Raw genomic sequence first — 14,252 nt, 5'->3', positions numbered from 1 at the left:
TGACAATACATTGCAGTGTAATAATTACATTAGCTTGTGTAGTATTGTAAATAATATTAGTTTGCAGATTTTGGAAGTTGCTGAGCAGCTTAACTTTTGGTTCTTGGTAAGAGCCTATGTCACAAAGGCTCTGAAATAATTTCATTTTTCTCTATTAATCATAAGACACAAGCAAAACGATAAAGACTAAAATAGATGCTTTTATTTTCCATAATTGTGTCTTAAATATCTGTTTATAAAAAATATTGATTGAACTTTTTATCAGCTAAATGTTGGTTTGTAGATATTCGACAAAATATCGCAGGAGTAACTTTACAGTACAACAGTTGTAGAATTCACGTTTTTATTATGTTTACTTATTATGTACATTTTTATTACATTTATTACATATCGCTTTTATAAATGCATATTAATGATAACAGAATATTGTCATCGGGTCATTTTACTGACTTTATATGTCTGGTTATCACAAATTTTAGCAAATCATAATTATATCTTTGTTGTGGAGAATACAAACAATTAATAACGATGTAATTCATGAGGTCAACGGGCTTATGCAATGAAATGAAATTACGATTGCGCTAGCAAAGCATGAAAACGGGAGACCAATTTGGAGATGTGATTGCTTCTCGAGCAAAGGCATGACATCTAATTGAGATGTGGGAAATTTGAAACAGGGATGCAAAAACAGTTTATGGCAAAAAATTCTCGAACAATCGTAGCTAGGTTCGACCGTATTGGGGAAGTTTGAATTGGGAATGCAAAAACAGTTTATGGCAAAAAATTCTCGAACAATCGTAGCTAGGTTCGACCGTATTGGGGAAGTTTGAATTGGGAATGCAAAAACAGTTTATGGCAAATAATTCTCGAACAATCGTAGCTAGGTTCGACCGTATTGGGGAAGTTTGAATTGGGAATGCAAAAACAGTTTATGGCAAATAATTCTCGAACAATCGTAGCTAGGTTCGCACGTATTGGAGAAGTTTGAATTGGAGATGCAAAAACAGTTCGAGATAGTGAAATTCGAGTTATCAGGAGCGCATGTACTGTTCTTTCCTGCAGTCCACTCAATTGTTTGCACATTTAAAAATTGGACATTGAGCAATACTTTAAAGCACTGACTAGATTATGAGCTTTTACAAGTGAAATGTAAATTTGTAGAGGTGCTCAAACATCAGACAGGTGTTTATACATTTTTGGCTTCCTTTTTTCAGTACTCTACAGGTTTCAAATTCAACAGTAAGTGCAAAGAAATCGTCTATTGTCAATCCCTTGACTTATCCGGGCTTCATTTGAATACCAAAGAGACAAACAATGTAATAAGGTGCTAGCTGAACTCTTCTAGTAATACGCGATTTATTAAAGCTTGTGCATAGTCCCATGTGTGCAGTCACGTCGTTATTTTAAATCAAGTGGCCTGGAGTCACCATGACATCAAACATGAGTTCTTGGGTCAAAATTCAAATTCATTTAATGCAAATTAGCAAGTTGTAACATCTTAATTTGAGAAAATAGATTACATTATTTTCAATCAAAACCTTATCTGAAAATGCCAATATCTCGCATTTTATTAGGAGCAGATAAATTATTTTCAAGAAATATCGATTAAAGTTTCATCAAGTTACGTCAGACCCGTTAAACTCAATGCCAATCAGCTAGATCTTTTCAAAATTTTCTTTTAAAATCACTAGAGTTACTGAAGTTGTACCTGAAGGCGTATTGTGTTTATGGATAAATAGCTGAAGGAGTTTTGTGTATTATACTAAATGGATAAAATGAAAGCTGATGTTATTTGAAATTGCATGGTTCTTTTTAGCGTAGAAAACTTAAAGATACGATAAGGCCTATTTTTGTTATCAGGCCAATGTCCTCCTAATCGGGGTCATGCATAAAGAGAACTTTAAGGAAGGATATCATTAGCACGGCAGTGAAGCAATGAAGTATGCATTACCTGGTGAGCAAAAGGACTAGCATTTGATAATAAAGGAGGCCTTACTTAGCTTACTTAAACGATCTTCTTCTTCTATTGTTCCACGACTAAGGATGAGTAACAAATGCTTTATAAAATATTAACGATAGAGACTTAGGATCACAGACCTTAGTGCTTTTTATTGAAAAGGATAAAACATTACTTATTGATGAAAAAATAGCTCTCGTGGGTTGTAGGAAACGACGTTGGAACATGCCGTCTCTGCTTGAACAATGCGAGATGAGTGATATTTGATAGGAAAGCATAGTATCACTTTCCCAAAAGCAAAAGCAGTGCGAAAGTAGCCTTCTGCACAAATATTGGCATCGAGATATTAAGATGTAAGAGATATAAATTTAAACTTTAATCAAATAAATTATATTTAAAAGCAGGAAAATTGCAATAGTATACAGGAATTATCCTTCGGAGACGTTTGCCTGTTAAAAAGTCGTCGACATACAAAATAACATATTTCGAAAAACTAGCAGTGTTTCAAGTCTACTTTTTCTGGACTGTTGCGTTTGAATAAATCTTTATTTTCTTGGAATTTTTCCTAGCTAAACTCTTTAACAATATGTTTGCTGATATACATCAAGAGGCATAAGAAAATTTCTGTAACAACATATTATGTATCAGATCCAATAAATAGCAAATTGACAGGATTAAAGTGTCTCAGACAGTTAAGTACTGTAATTGAAAGAAAGAAAGATTGGTGACCGTTTCTGATTGAAAGACATGTGGGTTTACAGGTAAAATCCCGTCTTCACGCCTACAAGTTGCGTTCGTCGCTCAACAAAGATTGTTTTGATCAATTCACACACGTGGTCACAGCCAGTGGCCTAAAAGAATGGCAGAGATAACGAACTGCAGGTGAAAATGCTGTAGCATGGTCCTCGTTCATTCATTCAACGTGTAAGGAATAGAACAATAGAAACTCTCGTTTGGAGCAGGTCTTTTGCCAACAGAAATAATGAATTGTGTACAAACTCAGAGATCAGCGTTTGAAGCTTCATCTGCTGTACACATAACCACCAGGCAATGAGTGGCGGCGCTAGCCCGTTAGCTGCTCTGATCACGGCCCCTGCTTTTAAGAATCCTAATCAAGGGAGACTGAGGTCAGACAATAACAAAAACATCGCATACAGTGTAACATGCTAATGAAACATGCAGAAAATCTGTAAAGCAAAAATTTAGAAAAAGTTCCATGAAAACTTATAAGCAAAAAGCAAAATTAGATGAAAGACATGTTAGTATGTATAATGTTTATTAAGAAAAAAGCAATGACATTTTTTGGGATGTGGGAACTTCATAAATGCCACCAAAGATTATGCTTATATGCAAGGACTTGGTATGAATGAAAAAACATCCAATGTGGGATTTTTGACTGCGCCTTAACGTAAAATCAAGTACCGTACATCGCGGGTATCTCTTGAATCAAATGCATTTTTATGGAAAAAGTTCTTGATGTAACGCTATTATCAAGGAAATCTGCAATCCCCACTCTAGAAGAGCTTGTAAGTGAAAACCGATTATCAAATAAAGTATCACAACAGTTTGCTTACACCGTATGTCTGACTTGGAACAAAATGGCAATTTCCAAAGCATAGTTCCCAATGCAAATACTACAAATAAAATCTTATCTTTACAAAATACACTTGAAAAGACAGGCAAAAGACACCGTTGATCTGGGCTACTGCAACATCAACTGTGCATACAGTATCGTTAGAAGTGGCCGCGTAAGGATTTCCGGGCTGGTGGCCGCAAAAATATACGCAAAACAGCCCTAAGAGCATAGACCACAATACCACCTGTCCAGAAGATAAACAGCATGTTGAAAAGCTCTTTGTTTAATTTGATAAGACCATTGTTTTGAGTTGATCGCTAACAATGAATCGCTTTTTAGACAGCCAATTGTTGTATGGGAATGAAAGCATGCCAGTACGCGTGGTTATGATCGAATCGAGTTGTTTCGCTCTAGTCACATAGAAAGTGATGCTTTAACAAACACAGGTGCAGAAGGCTTGCTAATTTTCCACAACAACTTTAGTTGTAGAACTACCTCAACAGAGCACTCAAGTGCAGGTAGAATCTCAAAAGACCTCAAGATATTTTCGGACAAGCAACCAAAAAACATCTGCATTTTGTGCAGCCTGAGGTATGCCATCTATCTTTCCTTGCTTGATGATTACAATCTATGGCAAACACATGCCAGATACAAATTTTACGAAGAATAGTTTTACCGATATCAACTGCTTTTTTTGAATGGAAATACAAAAGTGATTCATTTTTCAACAAGAATGATAAAGAGCAATGTATTTTTCTTCACCTTCTTTGCAGCTAGTTTGCCATCAGAGCAATATCAGAGCTCATTAAGAAAGAACAGCATAGTTTATAGGATAAAGGTGGTTGTAGGAAAGTTCTATCAACATTTAAAATTTACTTTTTGGCAAATTTGATCTTCTGTTTATCTATAAATAAACAAACTGTCAACTTTTGCAAGAACATCGTTTTCAAGAATTCCTGTGTATTCTTGACGAAAAATCTGGCACAAAGATAAACAGTCAAACAAATCTTGTAAGAAAGTATAACACCTGTAGTAAGAAGTTCTTTTAATAAAATAACTGCAAATGAGTAGACAAAAAAGCAAAATTGAAGAAATTGATTACTGTTTGTAAAAAGGAATCATCAATATCACGTTACGTCTTGTAAATCTTATAGAAACTTTGCAACAACATGCAAGCACCAAATAGAATCTCTCTTGCGCACAATTCATCATATGTCATTTTTGCAGCTTAATCTGCAGCTTAGGTATGAGAAAGAAGGTTCTATTCTCTATGTTCCTTCACCTGAAAAGTTAATCTGTCAAGTATCACACGAAATATAAAGAGAAAGCTTTAAAACGATTTCACGTAGCCAATATTATCATTCGTATCAAACGCAAAGCGCTTGCTTTTCTTGACAACTATTGCGTTAATGCTTGCAATGGTACGGATGTTTACTTATGCAAATTTCTACAAATTGTGATCAACTGAGATTTCAAGACCTAGATTTGTCGGAAGAAGGACCCCTGCGAGTAAGCTTCCTAATCCTAGATTTCATAAACAGCTCGCTTAAGCATGATGTATAGTTCCAAAAAGATCCTTAAAGTGCCAAATTAATGACACCATGAAAACTGTACAGTGCCACGAGAAAAGCATGTCATTTTAGGTAATTCATTATCTATTATTTATGCCGTACGTGAAACCATTTCAACTTGACGAGTGTTTGGCGTGTAAAAAATCTGACATTAACGCTTTGATTACAACTACACTATAACAAGATTTGAACCGCAAGCTAAGTAAAACAACCAACAGATATACGTATTCAGATAATTTGGAAATTAAATTAAACTAAAAAGCAGCTACCTGATTACGCAATACTAATAATGTTTCAACAAAAATTGTGTTTTTTGATAATTATATAACATAATTTTCAAAATTACAGCAGACTCTTGCAATTCAATTACTATTATGATAACGATTCTTCTGAAGAGCTGAGCTGTACACTAAAGTAATACAGTGACTGCCGCCAAATTATTGACTTCACAACTGATGTCAGATCATTATAATTACCATAATTAAATGCTTTAGGACTAGCCGTTTTATTTGACATTGTACCAAGTTGATCAATGTAATAGCAATTAGCGTGGACAGTCTTGAAATTTATTAATCAATAGAAAAATTCAATTACATGTTAATTTGATAGAAACAGTCATTAACAGTAATGGGTAATACATCAGGAAAAAGGATCACCTGCTACTCTACAATGCTATCTTATCTAACGTTGAAAAGGAGCTATGAATTTGTCAATGATTTTATTTTGGATAAGAACAGGGCAGGTACACTTAAATGTCACGGACTTCAATGACGAGAATTTACAGGCTTAGAGTTACTTCGGACTTTTCAACACGATTTTCAAGAACATCAACATTTTGTTCGTTTTTGACCGTATCTAGTAAAAACGGTTTTAGATTTGTTCCAAAATCTAAAATGTTTTCAGCTATCCGACATTTATCATAAATTGCAAAAAGATGAAAAGTTTTGGTTTAGAAAATACCAATTTTTTTATAAGAATGGAAATAGTATTATACCCCCGGTCTACAGGGTCAATTAGTCAAAAATGGCACAATTCCATTATTTCGAAATTTCAAAAAATTTATCTAGCAGTGTTAAAGTTCCCTTTACCTGGAATGATCTTCAGTAATATTTCATTGTAGATAAAGAACGTTAACATGAATTAACAAATGTGTTGTAAAGAGACGTTTAATATTTTAGCATAGAGCTTAAAATCTTAGAGTTTAGTATAGAACAGTATAACAAACAAGATAGCAACGTTGTAAATTTTTTCGAGTTGAAATTTATGTTGGAAGTAGATTTTAAAGAATTACTTGAGAATCAAACCAGAGTAAGACAAAATACTTTGGTCATTAAATTTTCATGGACAGGAAGTCAAGCTCTGCTTTATATAAGGTATTTACTTATGAATTTTAGCAAACAGAGGTTTTAAGAAGAAATTGCACAAATACTTCCAACGGACCTGTGCCAACAGTGATATTGCGGTAAATTTTCTAACAAAAATAGCTATTCTTACGTAATGAATTTAAACAGGCTTCCAAACGACTTACAATATTGTCATAATGTGGAAAGCCATGGCAAAGTTTTTAAACTAATGGGCATTCAAAATTCGTTCAGAAGCAGATTTGATTACAAATAGAAAAGTCTTCGGATGTAAACCTGCATTTAAAAAATTTGTTTATTTATCAAAGCGAAAACATCAAATATGCATTGAAGCTGTGACTTCCAAACAATAATAATGTTTATAGAACGAAGTTGGAAATTAGAATCAATACAACAGTAAACATTTCATGAATTATAAGTAAGACAATAGTTTTTGTTCTACCAATAGTCTTTGTTCTACCAATAGTCTTTGTTCTAACAATTGGCCATTGCAAAAGGCAAGCACATTTAAAGGGTCGGTTTAATAATCAATGTGCTTTCGTGCATTGTACGTTGAAAGAGATAAATACCAATAAATATAACCAGAATTGCGACTTTGTACATGAAAAGTTGACTATTGTTACGACATTTCGAGCATAACTCTTCATCAGGTCTGAAGAAGGGCATCAAGGTCACTTGATGAAGAGTTATGCTGAAAACGTCATAACAATATTTACATTTTCAATGTAGAAAGACGCAATTTCAGAAAACTACTTTAATATTTAAACAATAAATTCAACTTTCGTATAGAAAAGCTGCAAAATAAGAGGGGTTGGTAAAGATTTTAGGATGCTTTTTCACGAAATTACATTAAATTGGTACTTGTCCATTTATTTGGTACTAACTTACACTTTCGCTTGTCAATTTTTCAAATAGTATTAGAGCAAACATTAAATACAACTTTGACGTAAATTCTATAAAAATACATCGTTTGTATGCTTTTTCCATAGATCTAATGGGAGAGTCTCATTTGGGCCTTATCTACCATCTACCTGTTTTATTATGAAAAATAGATTGAATTTGCTTTATTGAGGAAGGACTACTGATAACGCCCAGTAGTGAATGACATGATTTCAAATAAACTAGTGTTCAAGCTGACTGTTCTTTCACACGATCATTTTTTTCTTCTCCTCGAATTCTTGAAAATCGAAAATGTCTTAGGAAATAGGATAACGTCAGCATAAAATTGATTTTGGCGGACTTTGATAGAACTCGAATCAACTCCTTCAATGCAGAATTTAGTTTCGTTTAACATTTCTTATCCAGACAATTGTTCATTCGAGATATAAGAAAACCTTTTAAATAGATGACAAACGATAAATTTGGCTTTTATCAAAAAACATCTCTGATTTGTCTTTGAATGGCCCAATTTTTAAATGCTAATTAAAGCTAAGTTATTACAGCTGTATTGTCTCAATATTTGTACAGCAGATAGCTTGCACAACTTCTACTTTGTGTTGATATCTATGATATCGTTGATATCGGGCAGATATTTTCAGCATTCTCAACAAAGACAAAAGGTGTTGCACAGGTGATTAATTTTTAGGATCACAATAACGTGAATTCTGTTGCTTGCAATGAATCATTTACAAAATTCAATAGCCTACACGCATGTAAATTGATTCGTAAGCAATTTACTGAGCAACACGTTCTTGTACCCTAATCAACAGACTTTACGATGAAATGCTGTGCATTCAGAAAAAAGACTCTTTTCTATTGTATGGAAGAGATAGCTACTAGAATTTTAATAAGGGCACGAATCTCTGAATCCTAGACGAGGTAATATGCAGGTACCTTTGAAGTGTAAACTTTTAATTGATGGGCCGTGAAAAAAACAAAAGATGGTAACAAGATACAAATTGGCGTTACGTCACAGGAATCGTGCAATTTTGCAAATTCATAAAACAAAAAAAAATGATATCCGGGCTTTCAGACATTACTTAAAAGCAAATATTTTCCTAAACGTAAGTAAAAGTAAAAAAGAAACTCCATTTCCACTCCATTTACAGCAAATTAAGCTAACAGAAACAATAAATCAATAAGACGAAAAGAGAGAATTCCGACAACGATAATGGTTGATTGGATTATGTGTTCGGCAATACCATGATAAAAGGATACATAATATGATGTATTAGAGATAACCGCAATAAACTATCAAACTTGAGATCTATAGTACTCATAGACCAAAGGGATTGTCAAAATTACACACTTTTTGATAAAACCTAAAGATTTGCTCGAGTACTAAATTCCGTTGAAGTCCCTCCTTCATTAGTTCAGTCCCTACCTGATGTTTATTACCCAATATTTTTCCCAAATGATCCACCTATCTTTGCATTTGACCATTGGTTTACCTGCATGTGAGCTTTTTAACTTTCAGACAACGGTTTATAATACAGTGAAAACCCGCGTGTAAGAACCTAGGATTTAAGAATCTTGGTGCACAAATTTACTTTTTTAATGCTCCAAAACATTAGAACTTGTTTAGCCAAACATTTTTCAACAGGTTCTTATATGTGGGGTTTAGCCATATCTATAAACTTTGTTACCAAAAACCAATTATATGACAGAAAATTAAATTGTCAAAATAAAAATGCACAATTTATGTTAAATTTGAACTGTTATTAAGAAAAAATTATTTCTACTATTTTATAAACATCACTGTATCATTGATCTATTGATTGCTGGTGGGCTTTTGGCAATATTGGTACGCGAATAAATATTTAGAATAAATAAAAGACAAGATTTAATGCTATTTTCTGATAATAAACATCAATATCTACTCTGTAGAAATTAAGAACTTAACTAAGAACCCATTAAGCCTAGACTGTCAATAAATATCCAATAATACAAGAACCTGTTTTGCGATACTCTGGAAAAAGTCGGTTCTTACACGCGGGTTTTCACTGTTTACTTCGGAATTCCTCTGCAATTATTATCTTCGTGCATCTAAGTGAAGATGTCAAAAAAGATTGAAGGAGTAAAATTTGATCTCAGTTTTGCCTAAAACTAACGCAGTTGAGGAATCAGGGAAAAACAAGAAAAATAGCGAACTTAGCAACATTGCTTTGATAGTAAAAAGACTATGAAAGGAAACTGGAATAGAGAAATCTATGCAAGGTCGCTTTACTTCTGTTTGTAAAATCGTTGTATTTTTCTTGCAAATGAATAGAAATTAATAGGGACAATCAGCATTGCTTTACTTACTTGATTTTTTCAAAGAACTTTTTCTCAAATTTTAATCAGGCTTTCCTGATCCTTGCTTGTAGCTCCTTGGCAAGGGCAGTTTTGTAGCTTCTCTTCTTGCGAAAAGGACTGAAAACGGTTTTCCAGCAATATAGTCCAGCCTGCAAAATAACATGCCCAATTTTTGCAATTTGAGACTAGCGTAAAGATTGAATTCAACAAACCAGATAGATCCTACAACTTCTATTGATCAAACAATTTTTAAAGAAAGTTTAGTCAAACTGTGTCTGTTTACCAACCGCATTATTGAGCTCGGTTTAATTTCACATAGATAGTGGGTACTTTCCAAAACTCCAAACGCTGTTCCGTTAAATTGACTTAAATTTAGAGCCTAGTCCCAGAGACTTTAGAAGAGGTGTATATCCTCATTGAACACCACCGTAACTCCGCTCTATACCTGGGTTTGTCCACTTTTGAACTTTTCAATAAACGGCCCCTATCCCCCACCTCCCCCCCCCTTAGGGTTAACACCTTGCTCATACTAGTCGGAAGACCCATGACAGGATAGGTCAACGTGATGGAATGGTTTATGCAAAACTATTCAAAATTACAAAATGAAAAAGCAAAAACCATTTTAGAATGTAACCGGCTGATAGCATATTTCTGGGTGAAAAAACCAAACGATTTTATCAAATAGTATTTCTAGCGCATGATGATTATAATTCTGCCAAGTTTCTAATTCAGAGCAAGTTGCAGTTTCAGTAGCTTAAGCCATTATCTAAAAAAATCCCTTCACTTCTATCTAATAAAAATGCGTGCATTATTTCATAGCGCAATTCTTGAGAATAATTTATACATTTTAAAATTCATTGTAACCTAAAATGTTGAGCGTAATTCACTGATGAAAAATCTTTCGCATTGTTTGATATCCAGAACAGGCTGTCTTTTTCTCAAGGAGAAAGAAACTAGCCCTGGAAGAACACCCGTATTAATTTGCCTAACAATGCTGTATTTTTGTCATTGTTCAGGAGACAAGCAGTCGCGTGCTTCCTGCGTACGAAGAAAGAACAATGAGTTTGGCCAACGCTGAAAACATAAGCAAGCAGTTGCCATCTGTTCTTACACTACTAGATTCTGCCTTCTCGTCGAAGTCTGCGAAAAAATCTTCTATCCAACTAACAAAGGATTCTCACCTTAGCAAGGAAGCTTTCCGCAAGACATTTATGTTTACCAGTGACTTGATCTTCGGCCGTCTTGGCGACAATTTGAGCAGGAAGGAGAAATTTCACTTAGGCCCAGAACTAACGCCGGCTGTTCCCACGAAAGCGAAGCCTGAAAAAGGCTTAGGCCATCAAGTAAATAAGTTGGCAGATTTCGCTACTTCGCCAAAACCGAAGAAGGCCAGATTATCTGAACCAGATCCATCGGAAATGCGAAGATCGCCTGATGAAAAAATTGTGCAGAACATCCGCAGAGTTCCCGCCACTGGTACACATTTGTATAACGATCAACAACAAACCATTAACAAAATGCTTATCAAATCAGACAGCAGCGATGAGATCGACAATCGCTCGGACAATGCTAAAAACTTCACAATCGAGCGGATATTGGGAAAGGAAGAGGAAAACAATTTAATCGGAAATGATACTTTGAATTTAATGGTACATGATAACGGAACTGCTACATTTGATGAAGTAAAGGTAAAAATAGAGAGAAGTTCCCCAGAGCCTACTTCTTTCGACATCCCTGGCAAAAATGACCAAGAGGAAGCCGAGGGAGACAAAAGTAATAAGTTGCCAAACATCAGCCAGTTTTTTGAACCAGTTGATAGTATGGAGTTTCAGCGATCTACCGTATCCAAGTGTGACATTGGGTCAAAACGCGGGGGAACAAATTTTACCTGGTTGAACGGAGACAATACATTGTGTTCTTTACCCATTCCTTTGATGATCAAAGATTTTCCTCTGCTGCGAAACACTGGTAGAATTGAGTTCAACAGAAACACCCTGGGGGCCGTGCAAGCAGAAGATGTCCAACAACAGAATGTGGAACGAAAATTTCCTATAAAGCAAGAAGAGGAAACTATAGAAGAAGTTCCTGAGAAGCCCAAGGTAACCCCCCGTCCTGTGAAGAAAAAGGAACAACATAGCGACGGAGAGGAAACCCCCACACAACCCTTACAAACACGGCAGCAGCAACAAGTTTCAGGGAGCAAAGGCTTCAAATGCGAAAAATGTGGAAAAATTTATTGCAGGAAATACGTGCTGAAGATTCACATGAGGACACACTCAGGGGAAAAACCCCTAAAATGCCAGGTTTGTGGAAAATCCTTTAGTGATCCAAGCAACATGAAAAAACACGTAAAATTACACGAAACCGACCACGTCACTTACCCATGCAAATTTTGTGGTAGGAATTTTGTTAGGCGACGTGGCCTTTTAAACCACTTGCATTCAATGCACTCGCGCTTTCCTTTTGTCCACCCCCAGATATGAATAATGTATATATTTAATTTTATTGAAGGCTTGCTTTTTGTGCAAGGCTTTCTTCGTACAATCGTGTTGGGTCAAATTTCCTGCGGTATAAATTTTAACGATGCTTAAAAAGCAGCTTTTATGCAAGGTTTTACTTGTTCGTCTGTCTGTTCAAAAGAAGATTCCAAGAAAAGAACATTTTTAATGGCAGTTCTCTTATCAAACAATGTCAAAAATTCTTTATAAAGGCTTCACAGCCTGACAAAATGTGTTAATATTATTGCATATTCTGAGTTATATGTGTTAGGAAATATTTATAAGTGGTACTTATGTTAAAGAGGCTCTCAATGTGTATGAATCAAAACAACCTGCCTATGCACGTTGCTATACTACAATAACTCCATGTCTCGAACACCTGTGCCATGCCTAACAGCCCTCCGCTGAACAGGGCGGCCACGGCTGCTTTAGCGAGGTCTATTGTCACCAAACAAAAGAACTTGTACACAGACAACCAACTTGGAAAAACAATAAACGGCCCTTCACAACGGTTTGGATTATCGTTAGCAATAAGACTGACAAAAATAAACAGAGACCGCACGCTTCAAAGAATGGCAGTTTAGACTAGATAAATTTGCGAAATTTTGTTTAGAGACTTATCGTTTTGTCTTGTCTTCTGCATTCAATATGCATATCCCATTGTTTTGAACCACAACGTGCTTTCCCTCGTTTACACCCGCGAAACGCAGATTTACACGCAAATGACATATTGCATTGATCAGACTTGTCTGCTCAATCTGCCCTAATAGATACTAATTTTTTTTTTTTAAACGAAACCAACTTTATCATAGATATTGTTAATATAAATTATCTTCAGATGAATAAGCTGGAAATATCTAGCTGATGCCCTATACATTTCTGTATGATGTAGATCTGAAAATTCCCCACTTTTCAAATTTAAGAATCCACACTTTGTTATAAAACCCGAAACTCCCACAATTTCATTTTCATACTCTAAAAAGGCAAAATAACTTATTATAATTATTTATTTGCTCTAGAAAACCTTTGTTTTTATCTAGAAAGTTTGGCCTATATACTTTACTGACATTGTCTTGTGTGACAGAAGCCTGAAAGTCCTGTGTCCCATATGGCAAATATATTGTGCAATACTTTTACTAAAAAAACTTTCTCAAAACATAATATGGAAATATAGGTTAAGACAAATACATAACATACCAAAAAGCGTGCATTAAAGATACATCATTGAACTCCAGATCTTTGCTCAAAAGTACAGTATATGATGAATACTCAGAGTGTTATAATATTCCCCTGATAGTGGGTTTCAGTGACTGTCATATGAATTTGTTAGGAGCTTTTGAATTAATATTATAAGTGTTATGTCTTGATGTTCTTTGTTTGGCTCAAAAGTTGATATCATTACTTTGTTTGTGGTATTGTTCCGATTATTTATGTGATTAATTTATATTTAAGCAGAAACCTTAACATTCTATAGAATAGTTAAAAACCTGACTGTTAGAAGATTCTACCAAGTGTTATTTAAAAAGAGGACATGTTACGAACATTCCGATTTATATACATTTATGATGTATAGTTAACAATGTGGCCCAACATTTTATGTAAAGTGATGTTTAAACTGTGCTCCAAATTTTGGGATTCATTCATTGGGCTTGTTCAAAAGTCAGTATCCAAAAAATCAAACCTTGAAGCTGTTTTGCTTTATTAAAACACCTATATGTTATTTCGATGTGAACAACCTTTTGATATTTTAATCAAAATCATACTAGTACACCAAAATTTATTGAGCACAAAAGCATTACTTTTGCTATTAGTGACTTGAATAATGTAGGGCATTTGATGATGGATTAAAATAAGGTCATATTGTTGATTGATTATATAGCTGTTTATTTGACGTGTATAAATTATTGTGAATAATGAGAGTTATAAAAGTTTTATTTATATAAAATAGAAAGATTTAGAGGGAGATAATATATGATAAAATGGTATGATAAACATGTCTCTTTACTGACTCTTTAATTATTTCTGCTTATTTTTTTGAAAATTTATAATGAAAAT

General features: G+C 34.4%; 1 protein-coding gene across 1 annotated transcript; it reads left to right on the top strand.

Annotated features, from left to right (window-relative positions):
* The first annotated feature begins 3,983 nt into the window (after positions 1-3,983).
* On the top strand, positions 3,984-14,189 carry LOC135681218 (uncharacterized). The gene is made up of 2 exons (XM_065195556.2): positions 3,984-4,124; positions 10,716-14,189. Exon 2 carries the CDS (start codon positions 10,758-10,760, stop codon positions 12,180-12,182), a length of 1,425 nt encoding a protein of 474 aa, XP_065051628.2. The 5' UTR covers positions 3,984-4,124; positions 10,716-10,757; the 3' UTR covers positions 12,183-14,189.
* The last annotated feature ends 63 nt before the right edge of the window (positions 14,190-14,252 follow it).

This window comes from Rhopilema esculentum, chromosome 12 (genome assembly GCF_057945365.1).
Source record: "Rhopilema esculentum isolate cy_ngs chromosome 12, ASM5794536v1, whole genome shotgun sequence".
Classification (NCBI taxonomy): Eukaryota; Metazoa; Cnidaria; class Scyphozoa; order Rhizostomeae; family Rhizostomatidae; genus Rhopilema; species Rhopilema esculentum.
The sequence above is the reverse complement of the archived record's forward strand: the minus strand, read 5'-3'. Positions and strand labels throughout refer to the sequence as shown.